Source organism: Phyllopteryx taeniolatus, chromosome 3 (genome assembly GCF_024500385.1).
Source record: "Phyllopteryx taeniolatus isolate TA_2022b chromosome 3, UOR_Ptae_1.2, whole genome shotgun sequence".
In the NCBI taxonomy this organism is placed as follows: Eukaryota; Metazoa; Chordata; class Actinopteri; order Syngnathiformes; family Syngnathidae; genus Phyllopteryx; species Phyllopteryx taeniolatus.
This window is the reverse complement of record NC_084504.1, coordinates 11992843-12019015: the sequence shown is the minus strand read 5'-3', so window position 1 is coordinate 12019015 and position 26173 is coordinate 11992843. Positions and strand designations below refer to the sequence as shown.

The window sequence follows — 26173 nt, the reverse complement described above, 5'->3', positions numbered from 1 at the left end:
TTTCATCTCTCCCACTTGCCTCCTTAGAATTTTTGTTCGCTTCAATGGATCCATATGTCCTTAATTCCTCCCTCGCTCTCAAACCTCACGACTACATTCACAATTCCTAAATCCTGTACTTCCTCCCCCTTCTCAACATCACTACTCTATCTCACTATTCGACCCAAACGAGACTCTTTTCTTCTTTTTCCTTTCTCTTTACTGGCCCTGCTATTGGCTGGCGACCAGTTCAGGGTGTACCACACCAAGAATTGTAATTTTTCATCATGGCCATGGAACTGTGGAACAGCTCTACACTCTTCGTAGAGTTCTGGATGGTGCATGGGAGTTTGGCTAATCAGTCTACAAGAAGCCATCATTTATAGAGAATAAATTCATGTTACAAGAAAAAAAATAATTTTCCAACAATAAATATTTAATTTTAATAGAATAAAAAAGAAAAAAAATTCACAAGAATGAAAAACATCAAATGAAAAATACAACTTTATTTTCACAGAATACAGCAGCTGAAATAAGTATTTAACACGTCACTGTTTTTCTCACTAAATATATTGCCAAAGTTGCTATTGAAAATTTTCCCAGATGTTGGGAACAACCTACGTAACCCATACATACAAAGCAAGTAGAACAATCTCAAAAATTAAATTGTGTAATAATGTGAAATGACACAGGGAAAGGTATTGAACACGGAAACTGGTATTTAATACTTTGTACAAAAGCCTTAGTTTGCAATGACAGTTTCAAGACGCCTCCTGTATGGAGAAACTAGTCGCATGCATTGCGCTTGTTCCATTTTGGCCCATTCCTCCACATTAGCAGTCTTCAAATTTCGAAGGTTCCATGGGCTTCTTTTATGGATCTTGAGTTTCACTTCTTTCCATCGCTTTTCGATTAGATTCAAGTCAGGTGATTGGCTGGGCCATTCTAGCAGCTTTATATTTGTTTGAAACCAATTGAGTTCCCTTGGCAGTATGTTTTGGATCATTATCCTGCTGAAATGTCCACCCTGGTTTAATTTTCATCATCCTCGTAGATGGCAGCAGATTCTGTCAAGAATGTCTCGGTACATTTGCCCATTCATCCTTCTTTCAATAATGTTGTTTCCCAGTACCATTTGCTGAAAAGCAGCCCCACACAGTCATGTTCCCACCTCCGAACTTTACTGGTGGTATGGTGTTTTTAGGGTGATGTGCAGTGCCATTTTACCTCCAAACATGGTGTGCATTATGGCATCCAAACAGTTCAATTTTGCTCTCATCTGAGCAGACTATATTCTCCCAGTATTTCACTGGCTTGTCCAAATGTTGTTCAGCAAACTTTAAATGAGCTTTGACATGCTTTATTTTCAGCAATGGGGTCATGCGTGGTGAGCGTGCATGCAGGCCATGGGAGCGGAGTACATTGCTCACTGTTATACTTGCGAGAACAGTACCTGCTAATTCCAGGTCTTTTTGAAGTTTTCCACAGCTGGTCCTTGGCTCTTGGACAACTCTTCTGATTATTCTTTGCACTCCTCTGTCAGAAATCTTGCGAGGAGCACCTGATCGCGGCACATTTATGGTGGTATATGATTGGCTTTCCACTTACGTATTATGATCCCAACCGTGCTCACTGGAACATTCAGAAGCTTAGATATGCGCCTGTAACCAATACCATCGTTATGTTTTGCAACAATTAATTTGCGGTGGTCTTGAGACAGCTCCCTGATCTTAACCCATCATGAGATATGTCTTGACTCACACCTTTGCAATGAGACCTTTTTGTTGCCCATCAATTAGGACTGAACCAGCTGATATTCATTTGCACTGACAAGGGGCTAGATTGCTGTTTGATTACATTGGGGAAGAATTTGAAAAAAACATTCTGTTGAGTTAGATTTTTATGTTGATTAAAACTAAAATTGGCGTGCTGATTCCAAAATTGCAAAATTTTTTTTTTACATTTTACCCTCCAGATAAGCAAAAATTACACCAATTAGCTGTAGTAAGACCTTCCAGAAAAATGGTGACGTGTTAAATACTTATTTCAGCCGCCGTATGACTACTTTTCCCTCTGAATTTTACTAAACAATTTTTTTCCCAGCATGGCCCTAATAGTTCTTTACATACATGCCAACAAAGCAGGTGGCGCTGTGATTCCAAATTGTGCAGCCCATTTGAGTCAATCAGGGGCCTGAACAAAGTCTTTTGGGGAAAAGGCACCATTTTTACAATATTTACTGATCTAGTATAGAACAAAGCCCCTGCTTGTTGCAGCCAGGTAAAACACATCATTTTGCAAACTTTGCTTTCAGACACACAAACAGACACATAAAATAAAACATCAATTCACTGATAATCATGCCTGTCCCTAATAACAACACTTTCGCTACTATTCCTTGATGGTAAACTCATCACTCATGGTCAAGAGTGTCATAGAAGCTGTGGTAGTCTTGGGGTAAAACATGTTTGAGCTCCTGAAGGTGTTGGAACTTGATGCTGCTGAGCTTCTGGCGGTTCGTGTACAGCGCCGACACAGTTCCAACCGGACCCTCCATTCTAGGGAGCGGAGACGCGTATGGCTCCCACTCCTCAAAGTGATCTAGTTTGTAAGCCATCGTGCCATCTGTGTTGTATCTGTGGGGTGGACAGGAAACATTAGAAAGGTGTATAATAATAATGGGATCCTTCTGATGCAGTGAAAGCTTTCTGCACATGTTGGGGGGTGCTGAAGCCCCCCTAAAATGAATACCAGCACCTATAAAATTTGAGTGAAATTTTTTAAACTATATGTCCTTTTAAAGCAACCGAGAAAAGTGTAAAACCATACATTACTTTTTTGAAACATAATATTTTAACTGCAAAACTACATCCAGAACCCATGTTTCACACAGACATTTATTGCAGACGGACACAGTGTTGGGCCACTGCTGAAACGACAGCGGAGCGCCTGTAAGTGATTTTTTAAGACACTGTTAGATCTGTAATGTATGGGAAGTATGATTGAGCTGAATGGTAGTTAGCGTTTTTTTTACCTAAAGTGGTTATCCAGGGTCCGACATTAACGGTGGCCCGGGGTCACTATGCCGCTGTGTTGGGCGACCACCTACTTATAGTCACTGGCTCAGGCCAGTATAAATTTCTAAGTCACCAAAAATGTTCACCCACTGAAATTGGCCCAAAACTGCATTTTCAGTGTTGGTCTTAAATTCTTTTACCAACAAAACATCCCATCCAAGACAGGATGTTGTGATGACGTAAGGAGAAACTGCTACCAGCACCGCCTGACTGGATAAACGGGCACGCATTCCGGTTAGCCTCAAGACGATAGCCGAAGCTAAGGCCGCTAGCCTCATACAGCAGTTTGCAGCCTGTAGAATGTTATTCTGCCCCTCCCTGAGCGTGCTTTAAGCTGTTTACTGACACCCCAGTGTGAGTTTACTGAAAAACTAAGCGCACAACAAAAATAATTACTCTCATTTTATGTTTAAACACAAGACACAGATCATTTTAGAAATTGCCAGCTTAATGCTAATAGTCAATGGAAAATCCTATTGATGGGCTAGCTAATATTAGCATTTGATCACAAGAGATTTGCCTTCAAATAACAAATATTGACACACAAACGCCGTCGTAACACATACAGACAGGTAATATAACAATACTCACAGGCAAATATTCTTCCTAATCTGTTAAAAATGAATGTATTAATGTATTAACTACCCTCGTGTAGTTAGTCTCTCCTTCACACTGCGCAGGTGCGCAAGAGCTGCAAAGCAAACCCAAACAAACAAAACCCTGATGGAAGCACCCCTAATATTACATAGTATGCACAACATCAAGACACAAAATAAAACATTGTTGGAATTTCTCTGCTTAGCAAATATTTTAATAATTTTGTAATTGGTTTATTTTTTTCAGCATTAATATTAATTTGTACAACTGAAATGCCTTGATTTTAGTCAGGTTAGTACAGAGTCATTGCTTTGAATGCAATTGTACTAATCATTTCTTAAAGTGGCTTAAATAATACAGTATAAAGATGGTAAATACGAAATGATCACTAAAACTTAACATATTATATCATGAAAATACAGGGCCAGTACAAGTTCTGACTGGGCCACCACAATTTGGCTTGGGCCAACACAAAAGAAGGCTTAATGTCGGACCCTGTAATAGCTAGCTAGATAATGCTAATCACGATTACTAACTGTTTAGCATTCAGTATTTTGTTGTCTCAAATTCTGTACACCGAATTTATACCATACACTACCCAGTACCCGTTTAAGGAAGAAAGTCAATCCCTCATAAATGAGAATAGAATGCATGTTATTCGTAAAAAAAAATAAAATAATAAAATAAAATATTCCAGCACGCCCACGACCCTTGTGAGGATAAGCGGTATGGAAAATGGATGGATGGATTTGATTATTCAATCAATAATCAATAGGAGAAATGATTCTAAAAAGATTCGATAGTGACAGCCCTAGTTGCAAGTAGGAAATGTATTTTTTCACAGCTGTATGTGTGTGATGAAAAATACCTAATTGCTCGCACATCCTCCACTGATGCATCTCCGCTGGGTTGGATGGAGACACAGAGGCTTAGTTGGCGGAAGTCTGTGAAGAAATGATGGTCTACGTATTTCACCGGGCACGCTCTGGTACCGGGTCCTCCGATGACAGCCGCATACTCCAACGGAACGTGGATGTCGCGCTTCTTCAGTCGCCTCCTAACGGCGGTGTGCACTGCGTCACACTCGGTCCGGGTATGGCCTCGCTCCAGGAACTTCTGCGTGACGGGCTTGTGCGAGTCTGTGGCGAACTTGAGCAGGGCGTTGCTCAGGACCAGGTTCCTATACTGGTCGGCGTTGCTCCAAAGGATGTACTCCTGGTTGGCGGTGTTGGTTAGGAGGAAGTCCACCACGCACGAGGCTAACTCGTCCTGAGAAATGCCGGCTTCGCCCTCGTGCCACAGGTAGTTGGTGGTTTCCTGTGAAGCCATTTTGAAGAGGGTGAAGTTATGCACGCATAGCTTGGTCTTGGTGTAGTGCAGAGCAGATGGTTTGAGCTTGGGAGCGAGAAGGAGCCCCTGGAGGTCCATGCAAGCTACTAGGATCTCCCGGCCAGCTCGTTCTTGGTCCTGCTGCATTGCGAGCAAGGTGGAGTCTTTTTTACGTCGGTGCTCCTCCCACACTGATGTGTCCACATCTTTGGTCTTGCTGCAGGTGGAGCACTGCTCCCTCTTGGCACGGAACAAAGTCAGGTTGAGATCCTTCAAAGTTTTATTCAGCACCCGTTTGGATAAGGGCAGAACACCGCGTTCCCGGCAGGAGAGCATGTAGAAGTTGTAGAGGTGGATGGCCGACTTGAAAATGGGCTCCAGGTACACCTTGGATGAAGACGGTCCACCATAGTGCGACGGAACCTGCGGCAATGTTATTGTAGTAAGAAAAAAAAAAAAACACTAGAACTTAAAAAACATTTTCGTTGACTGAAAGAAAAATAATTACCAGACGTTAAAAACATAGTAACCAAACTCATTTCGTGTTTTGTTTCTAATTACATTAAATATGTTTGAAGTGCTGAAAACGTGCAAAGACTGAGAACAATATTGTACTGAATTGTTGCGATATGCCTTATAACTCTTTTTCACCTTCTAAATTTTCCGGAGAGGTGGAACCAGAAAACGTGTCACCTGTCAACGCGACCGAATACACCCACTACCATGGCGACGACAACAACCATGGATAGCGCCAATGTATAGTGTGGGGGAAAAAAAGAACAAAATGAAGCCTGATTTCACATACTTTGTAGTTTTTTAGTTCAATTCATTCATTGTCAGGCTTGTTAACAAGACTCTTCTCTGTGATGTGTCAAATTTACAAATTTAATTCTCCTGTTTTGTTGCAATTGAAGGTATATGGTGGAACCTCGATTTAACAGACCTCGTACTGAACAGACAGAAAATAGTGTCCAGTTGGATGTCAAAAGACACTTTTGTACAGTAGTTGACAATGTCTGTTAGTTCCAGAATTGGCCGTTTTTTACGAGTGCTGTGGTGCACTCAAAAGGCAGAGACTTCCACCCATATTTACAGATTGTGCCTATGTTGTCACAGATATGAAGACTAAAGCCGTCGAAAAGACGTGTCTACGTGGCAGCCACATTGGGAGGGGCAATGTTCCCATCAAAGGCAATGCATGGACATTAGCTTTGCGTCGCCATGGGCACGCAGCTCAATAGGGGCATGTCGTATCTACCTATTAATATCTATGGCTGTTGTTCACTGTTGCGAGCACTTGTCATATATTACGTGTACACGTCTCTCTGCTATACTGATTTTGGTACACTGTACAGTTTATTTTTTTTAACCAAGCCCCTCTCTGGGCCGTCCAAACATAAAGGAGGTGAAAAAAAGGAAGCGTTCTAACCATGTGGCTCATGAAGGCAACCCTTGGCTCGCCACCACAACAACCTTCTCCCACCAGCACGCCATTATCACCCATCACAAGCACTAGCGTGGTAAGTTTGGATGAACATAAAAACTTCTATCCATCTATCCATTTTATGTACCGCTTATCCTCACTAGGGTCACGGGGGTGCTGGAGCCAACCCCAGCTATCTCGGGCGAGAGGCAGGGTACACCCTGAACTGGTCGCCAGCCAATCGCAGGGCACATATAAACAAACAACCATTTGCACTTACATTCACACCTACGGGCAATTTAATCAACCTACCACGCATGTTTTTGGGATGTGGGAGGAAACCGGAGCACCCGGAGAAAACCCAAACAGACATGGAAACACCACACAGGCGGAGCCGGGTTTTGAACCGCGGTCCTCAGAACCGTGAGGCAGATGTGCTAACCAGTCGCCCACTGATGACCCCTCCCTCATATTAGTCCATTAAATCACAGTTCCATTGTACTGATAAAACTTAAGTAAAACCTAAGTAAAGGGAAAAAAACTGCAAACCTGCTCTAAAACCTCATTGAAATTAAAGTGTTCTGCGAGCGCTGTCACAAATAGCGAAAATCTGCGAGTAATTGACGTCCCCCTAAAAAGGTTTATAATAGCCTAAATATGCCCCAAGATGTCGACAAATCACTAATTTAGTTTAAATCAAGTTCCTCAACTCACTTCAACATAGTTACTTGGTCCCACAATGCTGTAAACGGGCATGTTTGACCAAAGCGTAAAACTAGCGACGCTGTAGGTTCCTCAAAAAAATCTGCAAGCAGGTTTATACGCCAGTCGCAAATATCCATCCATCCATCCATTCCGCTTCTCCTCACTAGGGTCACGGAGGTGCTGGAGCCAACCCCATCTATCTCGGGCGAGAGGCGGGGTACAACCCGGACTGGCCAGCCAATCGCAGGGCACATACAAACAAACAGCCATTCGCACTCACATTCACACCTATGGGCAATTTAGACTCTCCAATTAATGCATGTTTTTGGGATGAAACAGGAGTGCCCGGAGAAAACGCACGCAGGCACGGGGAGAACATGCAAACTCCACACAGGCGGGGCCGGGGATTGAACCCCGGTCCTCAGAACTGTGAGGCTGACGCTCTAACCAGTCGGCCAGCGTGCCCAGTCGCAAATATGTGCGAGATAATGTAACAACGTGAAAACCTAAAACTCAAAACATAAAAACTAAGGAACATAACTAATACCAAAGAAAATCCCAAACTACTCAAACCCTCACCTGCGGGAGATTCTGTAGGAAGAACCTGAGGAAGCTTCGATCTTCTTTGGTGATGCTTTTCGCTGTCGTCACAGTCGTATTGGGACAGAAAACCCGTCTTCCTTTTCCTTTTCGGCCGGCCCACTTCAAGAGGAACCACTGTGAGATACCGAGCGTAGACAGGAACATGCGCTGGCACACACGCACCCGTCGACCGTCCACGACAAGGTGGCAAGAAATGGAGACGCCGCGGCGAGACTGAGCCACTTGGTCGCTCATCTTGGGTCGCTTGACACTGCTGATCTCGACCAGCGACTTGACGAAGTTCCCCTTCCCGCTCCAGTCCAGCTCGTTCCAGAAGTGCCGGTAGATCTCCTCGCGGCGCGACTGTACCACCAGTCTGCACAGCAGCTTGGACGAGTTCTGGCAAAAGGGCGACTGGCACGGCATTCCCATTTTCCGAGCCAACCTCAAAGCGTGCTCATGGTTTTTCATCCTCATGTACTCTTCACTCATCTTCCATCTCATTTTTTGGACATTGGCCCACTTGTCTATGTTTGTCCTTTTCAGCTCTTTCTTGCCATCCTGCAGTACGTTCATGTCCCCCGTGTCTGCCTCCAATCTTCCTGATTCAAAGAAACATATTTAAAAAAAAATTATTTTATTAAAAAAAAGGTTTTCAGGATATTATCCTGCATTCTGTTTATTTTTTTTGTGCTGGTCAGTGCTTATCATTAGTAACTGGCGAGAGAAGAGCCACCACATTATACGATGAGCATGGCATTTCTTATTTGACTGTGAATGATTTTTTTGTCATAATGTTTTTTTTGTGTAAAGTGGTGGTAGTGTATCAAGCTTAGATTATGGAAGCCGACAGCATCCCGCCCAAGCTACTCTGTCTCATCCGGGCATACTACCGTTCAAAGAGGACCCAGGTACAGATGTTGAGTGGTGAAACCGGGTCAACTGCGTCGTGAACCCAAGTCCCTGCTCATCGACAATTTTTAATCTCTCCTGGCGCCACAAATCCTTTTTTTAAAACCGATGGTCTACATCTGAACACACTGGGCAGCCAAATGTTAGCGGCCAATTTGAAGTACACTGTCTTAATGCAGGATTGACGGAACGACGAGTATCAGCACATCTCAGACTATTACCTACCTCTTCTTTTATGACACCACCACAGAGTACCTACTCCCCCCACTGGTTCACCTCCAGGGCCCAGCTGACACCGTCCCATCCTGCTGCTGCTCGCCCCATTCAGCCCATCATCTCAGTCTGATACCTCCATCCTAACAAGCACAACTCTGTCAACAACTGTCAGTCAATAAAACATTTGAAACGGTCCAAAACCAACCTCCGCCTACTCCCCCACTCCTTGCAACCTATTACACAGCAGCCTCTCCTTAAGCTGGCTCTGGTCAACGCACATTCACTCAGCAAGAAAGCACTCATTTGAAAGACCCAAGTAAGTCGCAAAAAAAAAAAGTCTTGTAAATTTAACACATCACAGAAAAGATTTTTGTTAACAAGCCTGCCGAATTTGAATGAAGTTAAAAAAATAAAAAATAATCACAAAGTATGGAATCAGGCTTCAACAAAATGGTCAAGAATTGAGACGTTCTTTCAGCATCCACATGCTGTGGGCGTGTCGCTGACCTCATCCACTTCACAGTTTTTTTATTTTCATATATTTAAGCGTGTTAAGTGTTAATAATGTTCAAACTGTGCATGATGTTACAGTGGCTTAGTTATATCATATTAAATGTAGTTTTTCAGGAATGAAACTAACAATGTGACAAGTGGCTGCCATCTTTGCGGAATTTTCTAAAATGAGCACTTCAAATGCCTCTGAAATGCTCCCTAACAAATAAAGAAGGGAAAAAAACAATTGATTACAAAAGTACATGACCTATTCTACTGCCCACACTGCTTTTCTCACTAATAATGTTGCTTTTGCACGATTTAAGTCAGGTATTTAGGGCAGATGACCCGGTTTGAAACGTCACGGTAATTTTGACACGTCCACTTGGGAGAACGCCTCAGAATTTCGGCCAATAGAAGCTTATTGGTGGATAATTACAACTGAAACTTTTCATTTAATCGGAGAAGGGGTTCCCCGAGTAGCAGATGAAACCAAAGGATCAAGGAGATATGTTGAGAAATAAGCAAGCGATACTGTTTTACTCTAATTCAAAGGAGTTTTTGGACCAATTTTTTTATAGGCGATACCACACAAAAATTATCCCCCAAAAAGGCTTTTTTTTTTCTGACACAAAGAACTCAATTACTCCAGAACCCATCATACGATTTTCAAACTTCTTGGTGCAGTGTTATCACATTGAGGTGGTCATTCCAACCAGACTCTGCATTTTGACAAACTGTCATTTTTTGGGAAACCTTGTCACGTTGCTAATAAAACCTCTGCCTGGTTTTTGATGGTTACTTCTATTGTGCAAGGTCGTTCTTATTACGGATACCTGGCAAGAGGAGTATTGCATTAATTGTGTGTGTATGTGAATCGTTTTTACTTTTTGTAATAATTCAAGTTGGATTTCAGGAAGTATAGCATTACAGTACTGTATGACATGTCTATGTAACTTAAATAAATCTCTTTTCTTGGCTTGAGTTTCTTTTTTTGTATGACCGCTCATATCACCTTCAGAGTCCGTACTGCTCCTTGACGGTTCTTTGGTGTCGTTACTGTTGGCCATCGGAGCTAAGCGGTGGTCTGCTTGTTGTGCCCCACGGTGGTCTTCATTGGTCTTTGTCGTCATGTGTTGCGGTGGGTCGCTGCTGTGAGGAAGCTTTGGCGACTTGGGCGGTTCGTCTTCGCACTTCACGGGGACGGCGGTGACATCGGCCTCTACCTCTTCCTCTTTGACGCGTGGGGGCTGCGGATGCTCCAAACCGGAGGCGACGCCCTGCAGCTGAGGGGGAAGTTGTGGTACTTGGTAACCAATCAGCGGCTGGACGCCTGCAAGACACAAGCGACACAAACACATTTGAGCTCACACAAGTCAAGTATGATAGTTTATACAGGTGGGATGGAGATATTGTGGAAATGTTTTGCATAAACACAGCTATCATGTGTCATGAAGACCCAGTGGTTAGCATGCCTGCTTTACAGTTCTGAAGGCTTTGGCGTTCGAATCTCAACTCATTTGCATGTTCTCACCCCCGGTGCGTTCATGGATTATTTTACTTCGGATACTCTGGTTTCTTCACACATCCCCCAAGGGAGGAAGTAAAATCCCTTCATATTGGCAAAAATGAGCTCAGTTACTCCTGTAGCGCCACCTATTGCTCGGGTATGACTATAAATCTGCGTTTATGTGGCCATACCTTTCAAAATAACGGGTTTGTGAACATTTGGACGCACCTTGGATGAAAAACAACGTTGGTGTTTTGGAAACAGCTTCCAGTTGTTGTCGTTGTCGCTCGTTCTCCTCTCTTTTTTGACGAAGTTCCTCTTCGTAGGAGGCTATCGTTTTTTCAAAAAGACCGAATATTTCGTCTGCGACCGCAATTAGTCGCTCCCTTACCAACTCTTTCAACATTTTGATGTTTTATTTTTCTCCACTCGACTTCGCCTTGTCGACCTCGCGTTAATTTAGAGACGCTAATATCCGCATTTGTCTTCTTCGGTGGTGGTCCTTCAGCGGCAGAACAGCCACAACGTCACGCGGCAGCCATCTTGAGGCGGTATTGACGACGGCTCAAAGATAAGAGCAGAGGAAGACAGAAGCGCTGCAAAGCGGGCAGAATCCAAAGGGTCTTTATTGTAAAAGCATGTGAGAGGAACAAACATGACATTTGACTTGTTCGTCAATTTAAATATTACAAAATACAAGACATTCACATGTTATTGTACACTAATTATAACGTTATTTTTCCTGTACATTAATAACATACAATAACATACTACAGTATATATATACACAACGTGCATTGGTATATTTGTTTTCTGTTTGGTTCTCTTTTTCTAAACATGACATTTTACTGTTACACTTTGAAAACAGATAGTTCGCACTTACATTACAATGAGGAAATGTGATTAGAACAACTTGGACGTCAGGCCTGTGAGTTTGAAAACAAATAAAACTTCAGAGGAACTGTAATGAAAGGCTCATAATTGGGCTGGGCAGTTAATAGACGTTATCCCTTATTAATGTTTATTTGTCACGATGATTGTTTTTTCTTTCATTGATTGTTTTAACAGCTTCCATAGTTCAAAGCGTGTCCAGCTGAGGCGGACTGCTTCCACCATAGCTGCGAACAGAGAGGAGCGCTGCAGTGTGGCCAACTTAGCGATTTTGTCGCTATATTTAGCAACTTTTTCTACCCGTCCAGCAACTATTTTTAAGTGTGTTACTTCTACCAAGAAACAGACATGAGGAATTATTTTCACATTGTTTTACATATGACAAGATAGTAGCCCAGTGGAAGGCAATCGCAGAGTCAATTTCCTTGTAATATGTTAAAAAAAATGTGTATGTTATAGCATAAATGGGCAGGTTAACTTTTATTCAACATTGTGTGTCTGCATGTGTGCTTTAAATTTGTTCTTATGAGAGTAGTTTTTACCACATATTGAGCAATTAAAAGCTTTTTCTCCTGTGTGTGTTCTCATGTGTGACACCATGTTTGCCTTGAGAAAGAACCTCTTGCTGCAAACCGAGCAAGCAAAGGGCTTTTCTCCTGTGTGCATTCGTTCGTGTCCCGTCAACGAGACCTTTTGCGCAAAGCTTTCGCCGCAAACGGAGCAACGGAAAGGTTTTTCTCCCGTGTGTATTCGCATGTGTGTGATCATGGTGGGCTTTTGAGAGAAGGTTTTTCCGCAAAACGAGCAAGTGAAAGGTTTTTCTCCCGTGTGCGTTCTCATGTGTGATTCCATGTTCACCTTCTGAGTGAATCTCTTATCGCAAATTGAACAATTAAAGGGTTTTTCTTTGTGTGTGCGTATGTGTTCGTTCAAGTTACTCCTGTAGGAAAAGCTTTTACCGCAAGTTGAGCAAGTGAAAGGTTTCTCACCGGTGTGCGTTACCGTGTGCGCAATCAAAGCCACTTTCGAAATAAATCCTTCGCGGCAAACTGAGCAGCTAAAAGGTTTTTCTCCCGTGTGTTTCCTCATGTGTGACACCATGTGAATCTTTCGAGAGAATCTGTTACCACATACTGAGCAGCTAAAGGATTTCTCTCCGGTGTGCGTGCTCATGTGCGACCGCATGTGTGCCCTTTGGGTAAACATCTTACCACACACTAAACAACTAAAGGGTTTCTCTCCAGTGTGGGTTCGCGTATGTACATTCAAACTGTACTTACTGGAAAAGTTTTCACCACAAACTGAGCAACAAAAGGGTTTTTCTCCTGTGTGCGTTCTCATGTGGAGAGTCAAGTTGCACTTATAGGAGTAGCTTTTGCCACAAATCAGGCAGGTAAAACGTTCTTTGCGCAGGTCGTCTCCATCGCAGTCTGTGTCGCCCCTCGAAAGTTCTAACGTGTCGTCACCATGTGACAGCGGAGCTAAGAGGTTGTCTGTTGGTGGTCCTCCACAGTGGTCACCACTTGGACTGTGATGATGAAGCTGTGACGATTCGGACGGGTTGTCATCGTCTTCACTCTTCACGATGACGACGGTCAGTGGCAAATCACTGACGTCAGCCTCCTCCTTTTCCTCCTTAACATGGGAGGGCTCTGGATGCTCCTCTTCTTCTTTAAGGTGAGGGGACTGCGCATCCTCCTGCTCCACACTGGAGCTCTCCCCAAGTTTACCTGCCAGACACAAGCAACCAGACATGGGCACACAGTAAGTCACCTATGTACAAGTCTTAAGTAAGTCTCAAGTAGAGGTGGGTACTAGCGAGGTACATTTACTCTGTTATATTTAATTAAGTAAACTACTTTGACTCCGTTAAATTGAACTACATTTCACCTGCTACTTTTATTTTTATCAACAGGTATTCATTATCTAAACTGTAAGCTTTTTTAGTAGACTAGTGTCACGAGACTGTTCCACCACTCCAATATAACTACTTAGGGATGTTTGACTCCATTAGACCAATCAAATGGAGCCAGGCAGTTGATCACACACCAAAGTGACTCATTTAGATGAACATGGCAGAAATCTATATATTTGCTTTACAGACAGGCTCCAGCTCGCCCGCAACCCGAGTGAGGATAAGCGGTATTTAAAATGGATGGCTGGACTACGAAAAACCGCAGCGGTCATGTGCTGTCATCTGTGTCTCCCTGAAAATGCCCACATTTCAGCCTACAAGAGCTCCACTTGGAATTTGATACCACAATTATCACATTACACCTGTGCCATGTAAATCATATTGGTGCAGTTCACAAGAACATTTAGCTAATAACGTGACAAAAAAACATAGAACATTTAAGTGTCACACATCCTACTCACGAGACATGCTGATTATTAAATGTATATGTGCAGATCGCTCCAGACTTGCTTTGCTCGTTGAACTTGGCTTGCTCTGACCAACCAATTAGAGGGTGGAAAAATGTTCACCAGCTATTTGGCTCACAATTTTCCAGTAAATCCAATTTCCAGTTATTATTAAGTGTTCCTGGGTTCCTTGAAAGGCGCTACATAAATATAAGATATTTCCGAAAAAGCCTCAAATAGGATAAAATAAGGTTTCAGAAAGTGGGGCTACCTTTTGCTTCGTTTTGCCTGGAGACGTTTGTGTGTATATATTTTCAAGACACCAGTATTGTTAATCTTATTAACCAAAATAAACGTTGAGTGAAAATGCGAACAAACCTTCTTGTACACGTATCACAATTTGAGTCTTGCAAACAGCTTCCAGTTGTCGTCGGTGTCGCTCGCTCTCCTCTCTCGCTCGACGAAGTTGCTCCTCGTACGACGCGATCGTTTTTTCAAACAGCCCAAAGATTTCGTCGGCGGCCGCGATGAGTCGCTCCCTTACCAACTCTTTCAACATTTTGAGGATTTTTCTTTTTCACTCGATTTTGCTTGGCTTTCCCCCCCCGGTCCGTCTCAAAGAGAATCACATTTCCGCCTTTTCTTCTTCGGTGGTGGATTACATTTAAAAAAAAAAAAAAAAAGCTTTATTTAACAATAATACAACATTACGAACATGGCAAGAATCACTTTTCATAAAATGTTAACTTAACTGCCAAGGGAGCAATAGCCATAGGATCAACATATGATAGACAAATAGACAAAAAAAACTAAAGCAAGAATCAGATAAGACAGAAATAAAGTAATGTAAATAAAATCAGGCTATATTTAGCTTAACATTCCTTCAGGATGTTAGTGGTTCTCAAACTTTTTACACCAAGTAGCAAAACAAAAATACTTAGCCCTCCACTATCATGACCAACATTAAAATATATGACCGTAGTAGGGCTCTAAAACAGACGGAGGGTTTATTACTAAAAAGTATATTTAATATTATTGTAAGCCAATGCAACATTATGCAAAGTTTGAATATGAACATTGTGCTTGAATATAGGGGAGTAAAAATAAGACTGTGCTTAAATAATGATCAAGTTAAAATATATTGCACATAAAAGTAAATAACACTTGTACCTTATTTTAAAACCAGCATCATAAATATTAAATACAAATGTATTGAAAATAAAAGTTAAATAAAAATGAACTGAACTTGGACATTGATTCTTTGGCGTACCACTAGAGGGACTCTAGTGGTACTCGTGCCATACTTTGAGAACTACGGATTAGAGAACCACGCTTATGGAGAGTCGGTTCCTTTAGGCTTTCAATTAATTTTAATTATTTAATGTGAATGCCAAATTTGTTTAGGAAATAATTTATATTGGGGGAAGATTTGATTTCCATAAAGTGCGCATCTGTGGCAACAAATTACCGCCATCTTGCAACGGTAAAGACAACGGCTTCAAATCTAATTAAGTGTAGAGGAAAAAATAGTCTTTATTGCAAAGAATAAAACATACATAAAAATGACTTATGGTGCTACATGTAAATTATTTTTACTTTTACAGTTGACACTAACACTTTAAGAGTATATGGTCAGGTCCAATAGAACGCCAGTCTTGAACTTACACCGTTTTTTTTAATGTATACATGGCGTCCCACGGCCGCCGTCTTGCTGCGGTACTTAAGGCGACTCAAGAGTAAAAGAGACCCGAGGAAGAAAGGAGCGCTGTCATTTTTATTGCAAAGAACGTGAGCAACAGAGGACGATCCACAGCGTTCACAGTGTGGAACTTCCAAAGGAAAAGAAACTCGGGGGAAAAAATGGTTGGAAAAAATAAAAACTGCAAACATTCAGGCATCAGAAACTTCGGAAACATTTTTCTTTACGTGTATTTTATATCGTCACGTAAAGTGACTTGGAATGTTTCAGTCCATTCATTGGCTCTTGCCATACAACCAGTACATCACAAACATAATTTATTAACACCACCTTGATTTAATGAAGCTTCATTACAATTGAGAGTACATATGCCAACACACAAACGCACACAAAATGTGACTTATGATTGTACGTGTAGACATAAAAACATACAAATGTTGCAATTGCAATATTAAATAAGAATGAGAATGAGATAATATTATAATATAAAACGTGCAACAAAGACAGCAGAATATATGATGCACAGTACATCCAGAAAGTATTCACAGCACTTCAATTTTTCCACAATTTATGTACAGCAGTTTGGGTTATTGGATCAAATTCATCTTTTTCCTCAAACTTCTACACACAACATTTTTTTTTTCCAAATTAAAAAAAACATACACAGGAAACAATTACCCTTCTGGTCTGCTATGCAACACTAAGGCAACATCATCGGAGTCAAACATCTTGTAGCTGCTAACGTCAGGCCTTCAAAATAAAACAACTTGGCGTATCCTTCGGCTAACTTGTTAGCCTACCACGAGCAGCCGTAGCGCTTCTGAGGATTACCGACATGCCGCTAATGCACCAACCCCCAGTGGACGGAGCAGATGTCCATTACCTCGGGTAAAAACTAACGTGGGGAGTTCGAGTCTACGTTAACAACAAATGGTGTGCGGATGTTCAGGTGATGGAGAAACACTGCTCGAAGGATGTTGAAGCGCTGATGGTAAAGTGCTGGCCGTTTTATTTACCCAGAGACTTTAGTGATGTGTTAATGCTGGCTGTTTACATCATTACATTACAGCACTCCCGCGACCCTTGTGAGGATAAGCGGCTCAGAAAATGGATGGATGGATGGATGGATGAATGGAAATGCCATTAATCAGTTACAGCTCCAGCCCCCCAAAATATTTTTAATCAGTTTATAACATTGCACTTTATAATACTTGACTTTATAAAAACATACAGTAATTAAAGAATTAAACCTGCAATCCACATTTGTTTTTGTTAAAAAGACATTTTAACCTAAGCCACTACTAGAGGAGATGGCACAATACTTATTAAGCCTGTCAGCCCCTAAGCTCCTCAAACCTCTTGCTATATTTTTCAGCATTTTTTCAAATATGTAGTAGATGCCCGATTCATTTTCTGTGCTGGCCCAGTCGGTGGCGCAGCGCAAATGACGTACCGGAAATGACAACACAGAAATGATGAACGCGGTTGTAAAAAGCTCACTGAACATATTATTTTGAGCTTCTGTAGCAGAAAATAATCATACAATAAAACGATGTAAACGAAAACAATCATACGAAAATAATTGCCGCAAACGATTCAACGTCTGTCTCAGGCCTTTATCTGCCCAACAAGGTGCCTGATGTAAAATACAAAAAGCACAAACACAAAATACAAATAATAGGGAAGTACTCGCTCTGTCTGTAGTTTTACTGCCTGGGATATTTATGTCTGCTATCTTCATCACAAGCGCAGACAGGCTCTGATGTAAAAAGAACAAAATAACTGCCACAAGTCCACACTTCAGCTCCATATTCCTGAGGACCTAGAGCTTTCCTGATGTAAAATACACAAAATTGAGCACCAAACAGTGCAGCCACAAAATGCAGCAATGATAGGGAATTAACAAGAATTACTTCTTCCAAACAAGCCATCCTTTTCCCTACCGGCTGTCTTTCATAACATAATAAAAATGTAGAATCACATTCAAGGGGCATAACATGCATTGCCTACGTCATATCGAAGCGACAGCTGTTCTTTTGTTGTAATGCAGAATTCAAGCTTAGGGGGCACCAAAAGTTATATTTGATACAAGCTTTCAATAGAATGTAGAGAATTTTTTTTAAATGGCTTAAATTCAATCGACATTGTGCTGCTCCTTTTGGTGTGCATGCCTTGGCCACCTGAGGGCAGTATAATACAGATACAATGGACCCCCACCTAGTTGTGATTCGGCATCCGCGGATTCACCTATTCACAGATTTTTTTTTTTTTTTACATATTTGTTTTATTTTTGTTTTTGGGGAACGTGCGGGGAGTCTACCCCTTTTTTCGCAAAAACGGCTCATTGGCAGTATTTTTTCCCTACGTCTCGCTTATTCACGGTTTTTTTTCTGGGGAAAGAAATTCTAAAAAAAGATTTTAAATTTTTTTTCCCCATGGCTATTATATTGAGCATCAATTATTCACAGATTTTTGCTATTTTCGGTAAGGCCCAGTCCCTATCCACCGCGAACTGCAGGGGTCTACTGTATACATTAATACACAACTTGTCAGTAACCCTCAGTAATATCAGTCATTCTTCACAGAGAATAAAGAAGATATGCCTGTGGGTAATGTTATATTATCTGTCTGCATGCGCTGCTCCACCATTTGTGTTTAAATATCCATTGCTTAAAGGGTGACACACTTACACTGCAGCACGATTCTATTTGTTAATGAATTTATGGCATTTTGCATTGCTTTCCTAAGGCAAAGTTATGTGGTTATTTTAAATACACAAAGTGTAATTCTCTTTGTTTTATGTTTAGTTTGACAGTAAACTTCGACTGAAAGAAGAATTGTTCAACATCTACCAAACTGCTGGATGTTGTGAAGTGAGTTGAGTTGAGTTCACTGCCACCATAGAGCGCTCGTATCTCAAATCTTTGCTTTCAGGTCAATCCATTTTCCGTACCGCTTATCCTTACTTGGGTCACAGGCACGCCCGAGCTCTTAAGTCAGGTGACTCATATTTCAAGGCACTACTGTACTTTGCTGATGCACCGCAATCAGCCTGAAATCTTTTTGAGTATGATGCCACAAGCTTGGCACACCTAGCTTTGGGCGGTTTCGCCCATTCCTCTTGCAGCACCTCTCAAGTTCCCTCAGGTTGGATGAAACTATAACATAACAAAATGTAGAAATGTGCTGTGAATACTTTCCAGATGCAGTGAATATACAACATTCACAGTCAAGGAAAGTTTTATAATGCTTTTGTACCTTTTACACAATAAAACTACTTTTTTCCAACTATGATAGCACAAAAATGAACCCTTGATCACGTCAATTCACCATCAAGTGAGCAACTGCTACTACCTTCTTCCTTGTGTCTCCGCATGTGTGCATTCAAATTACTCTTGTATGCAAAGCTTTTACCACAAAGTGAACACGTGAACATTTTCTCTCCAGTGTGCGTTGCTGTGTGCGCGATCAAAGCCACCTTGAGGATAAATCCTTCACCGCAAATCGAGCAACTGAAGGGTTTTTCTCCTGTGTGCGACTGCATGTGCACGTTCAAATTGCTCTTGTGGGAGAAGCTTTTACCACAAATGGAGCAACTGAAAGGTTTTTCCCCCGTGTGAACCCTCATGTGTGTCACCATGGTGGGTTTTTGAGAGAAGGTTTTGCCGCAAAACGAGCACATGAAGGGTCTTTCCCCCGTGTGCGTTCTCATGTGCGTCACCATGTTTGCCTTCTGAGTGAATTTTTTACCGCAAACCGAGCAACTGAAGGTTTTCTCTTTGTGCGTGCACATGTGATCGTTCAAGTTACTCCTGTAGGAATAATTTTTACCACAAACCGAGCACGTGAAAGGTTTCTCTCCAGTGTGTGTTCTCATGTGCGTCAACATGTTTACCTTTTGGGTGAATCGTTTATGGCACACTGAGCAACTGAAGGGTTTTTCTCCACTGTGTGTTCTCATGTGCGTAGTCAGCTGGCACTTATAAGAATAGATGTTCCCACACAGAGAGCAGGTAAAATTTGCTTTACGCTTGCAGTCACCTTCGCGGTCTGCGTTGCTCCTCGAAGGTTCTTCTATGTTGTCACTGTGTAACAGTGGAGCTAAGAGGTGGTCTGGTGTTTGTCCTCCACGGTGGACTCCACTTGGACTGCGATGATGAAGCTGCGACGACTCGGGTGGTTTGTCTTCGTTGTCTTCGCTCTTCACGACGATGATGCTCAGTGCCTCCTCCTGCTCATTATTGTCCTTTTTTTTAACATGGAGGGGCTGTGGATCCTCCTCTTCCTCTTCTTTAACGTGGGAAAGCTGTGGAGCCTCCTGCTCTAAATTGGAGCTTCTTCCTTGAAGTTCTTCTTGACAAGCTGTCAGCTGCTTGATGTCTGCAGGACACAAGCAACACAATGCAGTGACATTTGTGAACATGTAATAGGGCTGCACAATATATCGTTTGAGCATCGTCATTGCAATGTACATGCGTGCAGTAGTCACATAGCAGGGTGCATTGTATGATAACTATTAATGAGGAAACAGGAAAAAAATGACATGCCTGCATTTACGGTATCTCTCTTCAAAATGTGAAAAATAAATGTATGTCGCAACAGATTACACTTGAGGAGAGGGGCGAAAGCCACGGCATAATCGAAGGGACAAACTTTAGCTGTACACAATAATGTGTTTTGCTTAAACTAATGCACTCAAATAGAAATAATGCTAAATAATATTAAAACATAGATGTAAAACAACAGATTGATTAAACAGTTAGTGCATCATGATTTCATGCAATGCAGCCCTATGGGGGGCACAAGTCAGTGCAAACTGTAGGCCGGTCCCAAGCCCGGATAAATGCAGAGGGTTGCGTCAGGAAGGGCATCCGGCTTAAAACCTTGCCAAACAAATATGAGCGTTCATCCAAAGAATTCCATACCGGATTGGTCGTGGCCCGGGTTAACAACGTCCGCCACCGGCGCCGTCAACCTGCAGGGCGCTGTTGGAAATTCAGCTACTGTGGGTCGAAGTCGAAGTCAAAGAAGAAGAAGAAGAAGAGGTGGAAAGCGGGTTCTTCGGCAGAAAGAGAAGAGGAAAACACAGAGCCTAGAACTGAATGTGGGGACTTTGAATGTTCAGTTAGTGCATGAAATCATGATGCACTAACTGTTTATTCATCCATCCATCCATCCATTTCCTTTTCCGCATCTCCTCACGAAGGTCATGGGCGTGCTGGAGCCTATCCCAGGTATCAAATTCTATTTAAGTTATCACTGTATGTTTTATAACGTACAACAATGTAGACGAGTGCTAATTTTGTTATTCAAAAACACATTACAAACATTTCTGTTGATTTTTCCTGGGAGGCTGGAGCAAATAAATGGCATTTCCATTTATTTGAAATGCATAAATATGACTTTAGATGAGTTACAAGTTTTTTGAGTTACAAGCGTGGTCACGCAACGAACTAAACTTTTAAGTCAGTGCACTACCGTGACTGTATTTTTTATATTTCTTATTATGGTGGACTGAGAACGTTTTCTAATAAATTTAAAAAAAATCCAAGTAATAACCTGTCAGCTACAATTGCTAAGTGGACTTAAATAGAACAACACGTTCGTAAATGTAAGTTTATATCTTTCATTACTATAAAGTACTTATTTTACTGTATGGACTGTGTGCAAACTTTTGGGTTCTGGCTTGCAAATCATGAGGTCAGAAGCATTTCAGCCCATTAATAACAAATACATAGTAAAAGTAAACTGCTACCGGGACCTCGTCTTAATCCTATTAAGTGCTTATATTTAAGTGCCCATTTTTTAGCATTGTTATCGAGCCTTGCAGGAACGGCACAAATAAACTTAGTGCTATAGCGCCACCTTTTGCTTAGTTTTGCTTGTAGACGCGTTTTCATGTGACTACAGCATATTTTACAGACACTAATAATGTTGAGTTTACTGGCCAAACTTAAATGGTTGCGTGGAAATGTGAACAAACCTTCGTCGTGCATCACAACGTGTGTTTTGCTGACTGCATCGAGTTCACGTCGTTGTCGCTCGTTCTCCTCTCTTTTCCGACAAAGTTCCTCCTCATACGACGCTATTGTTTTTTCAAACAACACGAATATTTCGTCAGCGGCCGCAATTAGCCGTTCCCTTACAAACTCTTTCAACATGTTGATACTTTTTCACTGGATTTGCTCTTTTTCGTTGTCTCGAAGCCTTAGCGACGTACACTTCCGCCTTTTTCTTCATCGGTGGTGGTTGGACGCGGTAGAGTATCTGCGGCGTTGCGCGGCCGCCATCTTGCTGCGGTATTTAGAACGACTGTTGCCATGGATATTGAAAATAATATGAGCAACACACTTGTGACGGTACTTGTAGAGATAAAAAAAAAAATCTCGGAGTCCTCACTCACAGCTGCCATCTTTCTGCAGTATTGACGATTAAAAAAGGTACCGGAGGAAAGGAACACCATAAAGGATACAAATTACTTATAAAAGCTTATGTGTAATATATGAAGGAACTTTTTTCAGTTGTGACATTAAATAAAACAAGAATCCAAGAGAATATAAAACATTCATATTTGTAATAAAGACAACAGAATAAAAATAATCACAATATGATAAAACATGTTATGGCAAAATGACAAAATATAGTCTATAATATTTGATTCTTGTACCAACCTCCCTTTCCTCTAAAGGACAAGATGTAAATAACCTTTCTTTTCCTCATTTTCCTTCCATTTTTACAGTTTAAGTAGGCATTGCTCTTCCGTGTGCGCCTCAGAGACAGGCAGACACACAAAGCATCTGGAACCTCTCTTGACTTGCTCGCTCTTTTTGCAAAGATATTATTGAAATTACAAAAGACAAGATTGTTTCCTGATTTAATTCCCAAAAACAAACAATAAACTACTACTGAGCATATTTCTATGTATGAGAACTTTAATAGACATTGAACATATACATAGTCTTGTACCTTATACACCACCACAATGGATTCGAAATAAAACTTTCAGATTTAATTGAAAACATCAGCAGTCTTATTTAGTTCCATGTGTGATCTCTTGTGTTTAATCATATTCACCTTCCGTGTGAACCTCTGACCACAAACGGAGCAGCTAAAAGGTTTTTCCCCACTGTGCGTTCTCATGTGTAACACCATAATAGACTTTAGGTAGAATCTCTTATCGCAAACCGAACAACTGAAGGACTTTTCCTCCTTGTGCGTGCGCATGTGTATATTCAAGTTGCTCTTATAAGAGAAGGTTTTACCGCACACCGAGCACGAGAACGACTTCTCTCCGGTGTGCGTTGTCGTGTGCGCAATCAAGGCTACTTTCTGAATGAAGCCTTCGCCGCACACCGAGCAACTGAAGGGCTTCTCAGCGTTGTGCGTCTGCATGTGCGCATTTAGACTGCTCTGGTAAGAGTAGCTCTTCCCGCACTGGGAGCACACAAATGACTTCTTTCCGGTGTGCGCGGCGGCGTGCGCGATCAGCGCCACCTTTCGGACGAATTTGGTGCCGCAAATGGAACACACAAAGGGTTTTTCCCCCGTGTGTGTCTGCATGTGTCGTGTCAAGCTGCACTTGTATGCGTAACTCTTGCCGCAGTTGGAGCAGCTGAAGCGTCCTTTGCTCGTCTCCGTTTCTGAGAGTTTGTTGTCGTCATCGCCTGTGTCGCTGGTATCTTCTACGTCGTCACTATGTGACAACGGTGGTCCTCTGCAGTGGTCTCTCCTCGGACTGCAGTGATGAAGCTGAGACGTTTCAGGCGGTTCGTCTTCGTCGTCTTCACCCTTCACGACGACGACAGTCAGTGGGAACTCCTCCTCTTCCTCTTTGACGTGGCGGGGCTGTCGATCCTCCTCGTCATCATTAACATGAGGGGTCGGTGACGCCACCTCTTCTTCTTTGACTCGACAAGAAATCCGCTGCTGGGTGTCTGCAGGACACAAGCGAAAAATACCGAAATATTATGTAAAGCAGAAAACTTATCGAAACTTATAGGAAAATAATTATTTTAAAAAATATACTTCTGATAAATATTAGGGAAGGAATATAAAAATATAAGGTGAAAAATATATTAACATTAGAAACAAAAAAAAATTAGGACTAATTTGAAAGTAAAAAAACTGATGTAGCAAGATAATACTTGAAAAAAATATTCGATGAAAAATACAATTACATTACAAAATATACCAAAATGATAGGAAACAAAATAATTTGACAAAAAATACAATATTTGAAAAGTATTAGGGAAAATAATAGGGAGAAAACAGAAAATATAAATTTAATTATACACTAATATTAGAAGAAAAAAAAAACTTTACATTAAAAAAAAAAAAAAAAAAATACATTACTCAAAACAATATTAGGCAAAAATACCAAAACATTATGGAAAGACGAGAAAAATATTTTAAAAAACTATTAATAACAAAAATAAAATATTAGATTAAATACCGTAGATATACAACTATTGGTAATATTAGTATAAATATACAGTGGGTACGGAAAGAGTTACATTTTTTTTATATTGCAGCCATTTGCTAAAATCATCTAATCATTTTTTCCACCTCAATGTACACACAGCACCCCATATTGACAGAAAAAATGGAATTGCTGAAATTTTTGCAGATTTATTAAAAAAAGAAAAACTGAAATATGACACAGCCATAAGTATTCAGACCCTTTGCTGTGACACTCATCCTCTGGCAATTCGGCACACGCTGCTACACCAAGTCTACCAACATTATTATGTATTCTAACTTTTTTTTTGCCATGACAGAAATAAAATCCTAAATTGTGGCAGTATTTTTCAGGTAATAAACCAACAAGTTTTTTGGTTGTATTCCTTGCAAGAGAGAGGATAAATCGCATTGAGCAGGTGCACGGACTGCAGTACGGCTAATGCCTAGATCAGACGAAAGGATTTTAGCCCCGATTAGCTATCGCAGCCGATTTCCTAGCTAGGGCCTGACATATTTTTTTCGGGAACGACAAAACTTCTTGTAGTGTGTCATAATCCACGACCAACGATTTAGCCCTACGATGCCAAAATGAAAAGTCTAGCATGTTTGATTTTTGGGAATATTTTCCGTGTAGTGTGACATATCAACGATAACGACAGCGAACCTTGACGTCGACCAATAAGATTCCCCCCCCCCCCCCCGTGCTTGCCGTTGTCAACATTTATTCATGCGCACAAACCAACGTTTACCAAAGCTTTAGAGCATGATTCTACATCATGCCGGGATGTTTACGAACAACCGTTAGTGTTAGCATTAGCTTGCTAGGCTACATAACGTTTTGCCTACGAGCCGTATTGAATTAAAAGTATGTGAACAGAGCTCAATGAACGTCCTCTCCAGAGCACCGGTGACGACCACCACGCGTTTTTCCTCATTTTGTGTGTTTGGTTCCCCTCCGGCGGCACAGTGGACAACTGGTTAGAGCGTCAGCCTCACAGTTCTGAGGACCGGGGTTCAATCCCCGGCCCCGCCTGTGTGGAGTTTGCATGTTCTCCCCGTGCCTGCGTGCGTTTTCTCCGGGCACTCCGGTTTCCTCCCACATCCCAAAAACATGCATTAATTGGAGACTCTAAAATTGCCCGTAGGTGTGAATGTGAGTGTAAATGGTTGTTTGTTTATATGTGCCCTGCGATTGGCTGGCAACCAGTTCAGGGTGTACCCCGCCTCCTGCCCGATGACAGCTGGGGTAGGCTCCGGCACGCCCGCGACCTTAGTGAGGAGAAGCGGCTCAGAAAATGGATGGATGGATGGTTGCCGACCTTGTAGTGTGCTGCATTCCGTGCGTTTGCGCTGTACAAGCTCTCCAAGAAAACAAGTCTACCACAGTACTGAAACATTCGTATTTCTATTGATGTTCCAGGAAATTTTTAAATGACACACGTAAGACGATGAAGTTAGAAGGCTGGTGAACATTCCATGTTACCTTCCATGTGTAGCACAATTCGAGTCTTGGAAACTGCTTCCGGATCTCGTTGTTTCACTTGGCTCTCCTCTCTCGCTCGACAAGGTTCATCCTCTTCCTCGTCCAACTCTTTCCACATTGTGGCGGTTTGAAGAAATAATAATAAATTTGTTTGATAAATGATACCGAAGCGGCGGTGTTCACGAAGCTGGCCGTGGCTGTTAGGAGATTTCATCAAATGACTACAGTCGCGCGGCTGATGACGTCATACACCCCATTGTTTGTCGAAGTGTTATCTTAATGCCGTATTTTATTATTACACTGAAAATATGAATTATAGATTTAATCTTACAAAGGAAAAAAAACAACTGTTAAGGCCACCTTTTTAAATTATGAAATATTTGTATGCCAGAAAAATCATAGTACGCCTGCGTATACAGACAGCTATTTTGTACATCTACGGAATGACTTCGTGGAC

The 26173-nt window shown here is 41.6% G+C and overlaps 4 protein-coding genes across 6 annotated transcripts; all 4 read right to left on the bottom strand.

The window, feature by feature from the left end:
- Window positions 1-465: 465 nt before the first annotated feature.
- On the bottom strand, window positions 466-11327 carry LOC133475740 (uncharacterized). 2 transcript variants are annotated; one of them, XM_061769080.1, is made up of 5 exons: window positions 11051-11327; window positions 10328-10645; window positions 7690-8294; window positions 4522-5405; window positions 466-2615 (listed from the first exon to the last, which is right to left on the bottom strand). In XM_061769080.1, exons 1-5 carry the CDS (start codon window positions 11226-11228, stop codon window positions 2393-2395), a joined length of 2208 nt encoding a protein of 735 aa, XP_061625064.1. In that variant the 5' UTR covers window positions 11229-11327; the 3' UTR covers window positions 466-2392. The 2 variants fall into 2 exon arrangements, with proteins under 2 accessions (XP_061625064.1, XP_061625065.1); XM_061769081.1 differs by lacking the exon at window positions 11051-11327 and adding an exon at window positions 8830-8960 and having other exon boundaries at window positions 10328-10464.
- A 98-nt stretch (window positions 11328-11425) lies between these two features.
- On the bottom strand, window positions 11426-14717 carry LOC133475767 (zinc finger protein OZF-like). Its single transcript, XM_061769159.1, has 2 exons — window positions 14453-14717; window positions 11426-13443 (listed from the first exon to the last, which is right to left on the bottom strand). Exons 1-2 carry the CDS (start codon window positions 14631-14633, stop codon window positions 12194-12196), a joined length of 1431 nt encoding a protein of 476 aa, XP_061625143.1. The 5' UTR covers window positions 14634-14717; the 3' UTR covers window positions 11426-12193.
- Window positions 14718-15830: 1113 nt separating this feature from the next.
- Window positions 15831-22106, bottom strand: LOC133475776 (zinc finger protein OZF-like). 2 transcript variants are annotated; one of them, XM_061769182.1, is made up of 3 exons: window positions 21757-22106; window positions 20699-20776; window positions 15831-20153 (listed from the first exon to the last, which is right to left on the bottom strand). In XM_061769182.1, exons 1-3 carry the CDS (start codon window positions 21932-21934, stop codon window positions 19090-19092), a joined length of 1320 nt encoding a protein of 439 aa, XP_061625166.1. In that variant the 5' UTR covers window positions 21935-22106; the 3' UTR covers window positions 15831-19089. The 2 variants fall into 2 exon arrangements, with proteins under 2 accessions (XP_061625166.1, XP_061625167.1); XM_061769183.1 differs by lacking the exon at window positions 20699-20776 and having other exon boundaries at window positions 21757-22078.
- A 214-nt stretch (window positions 22107-22320) lies between these two features.
- LOC133475797 (oocyte zinc finger protein XlCOF6.1-like) lies at window positions 22321-25963 on the bottom strand. The gene is made up of 2 exons (XM_061769223.1): window positions 25717-25963; window positions 22321-23707 (listed from the first exon to the last, which is right to left on the bottom strand). Exons 1-2 carry the CDS (start codon window positions 25928-25930, stop codon window positions 22782-22784), a joined length of 1140 nt encoding a protein of 379 aa, XP_061625207.1. The 5' UTR covers window positions 25931-25963; the 3' UTR covers window positions 22321-22781.
- Between the last annotated feature and the right edge of the window lie 210 nt (window positions 25964-26173).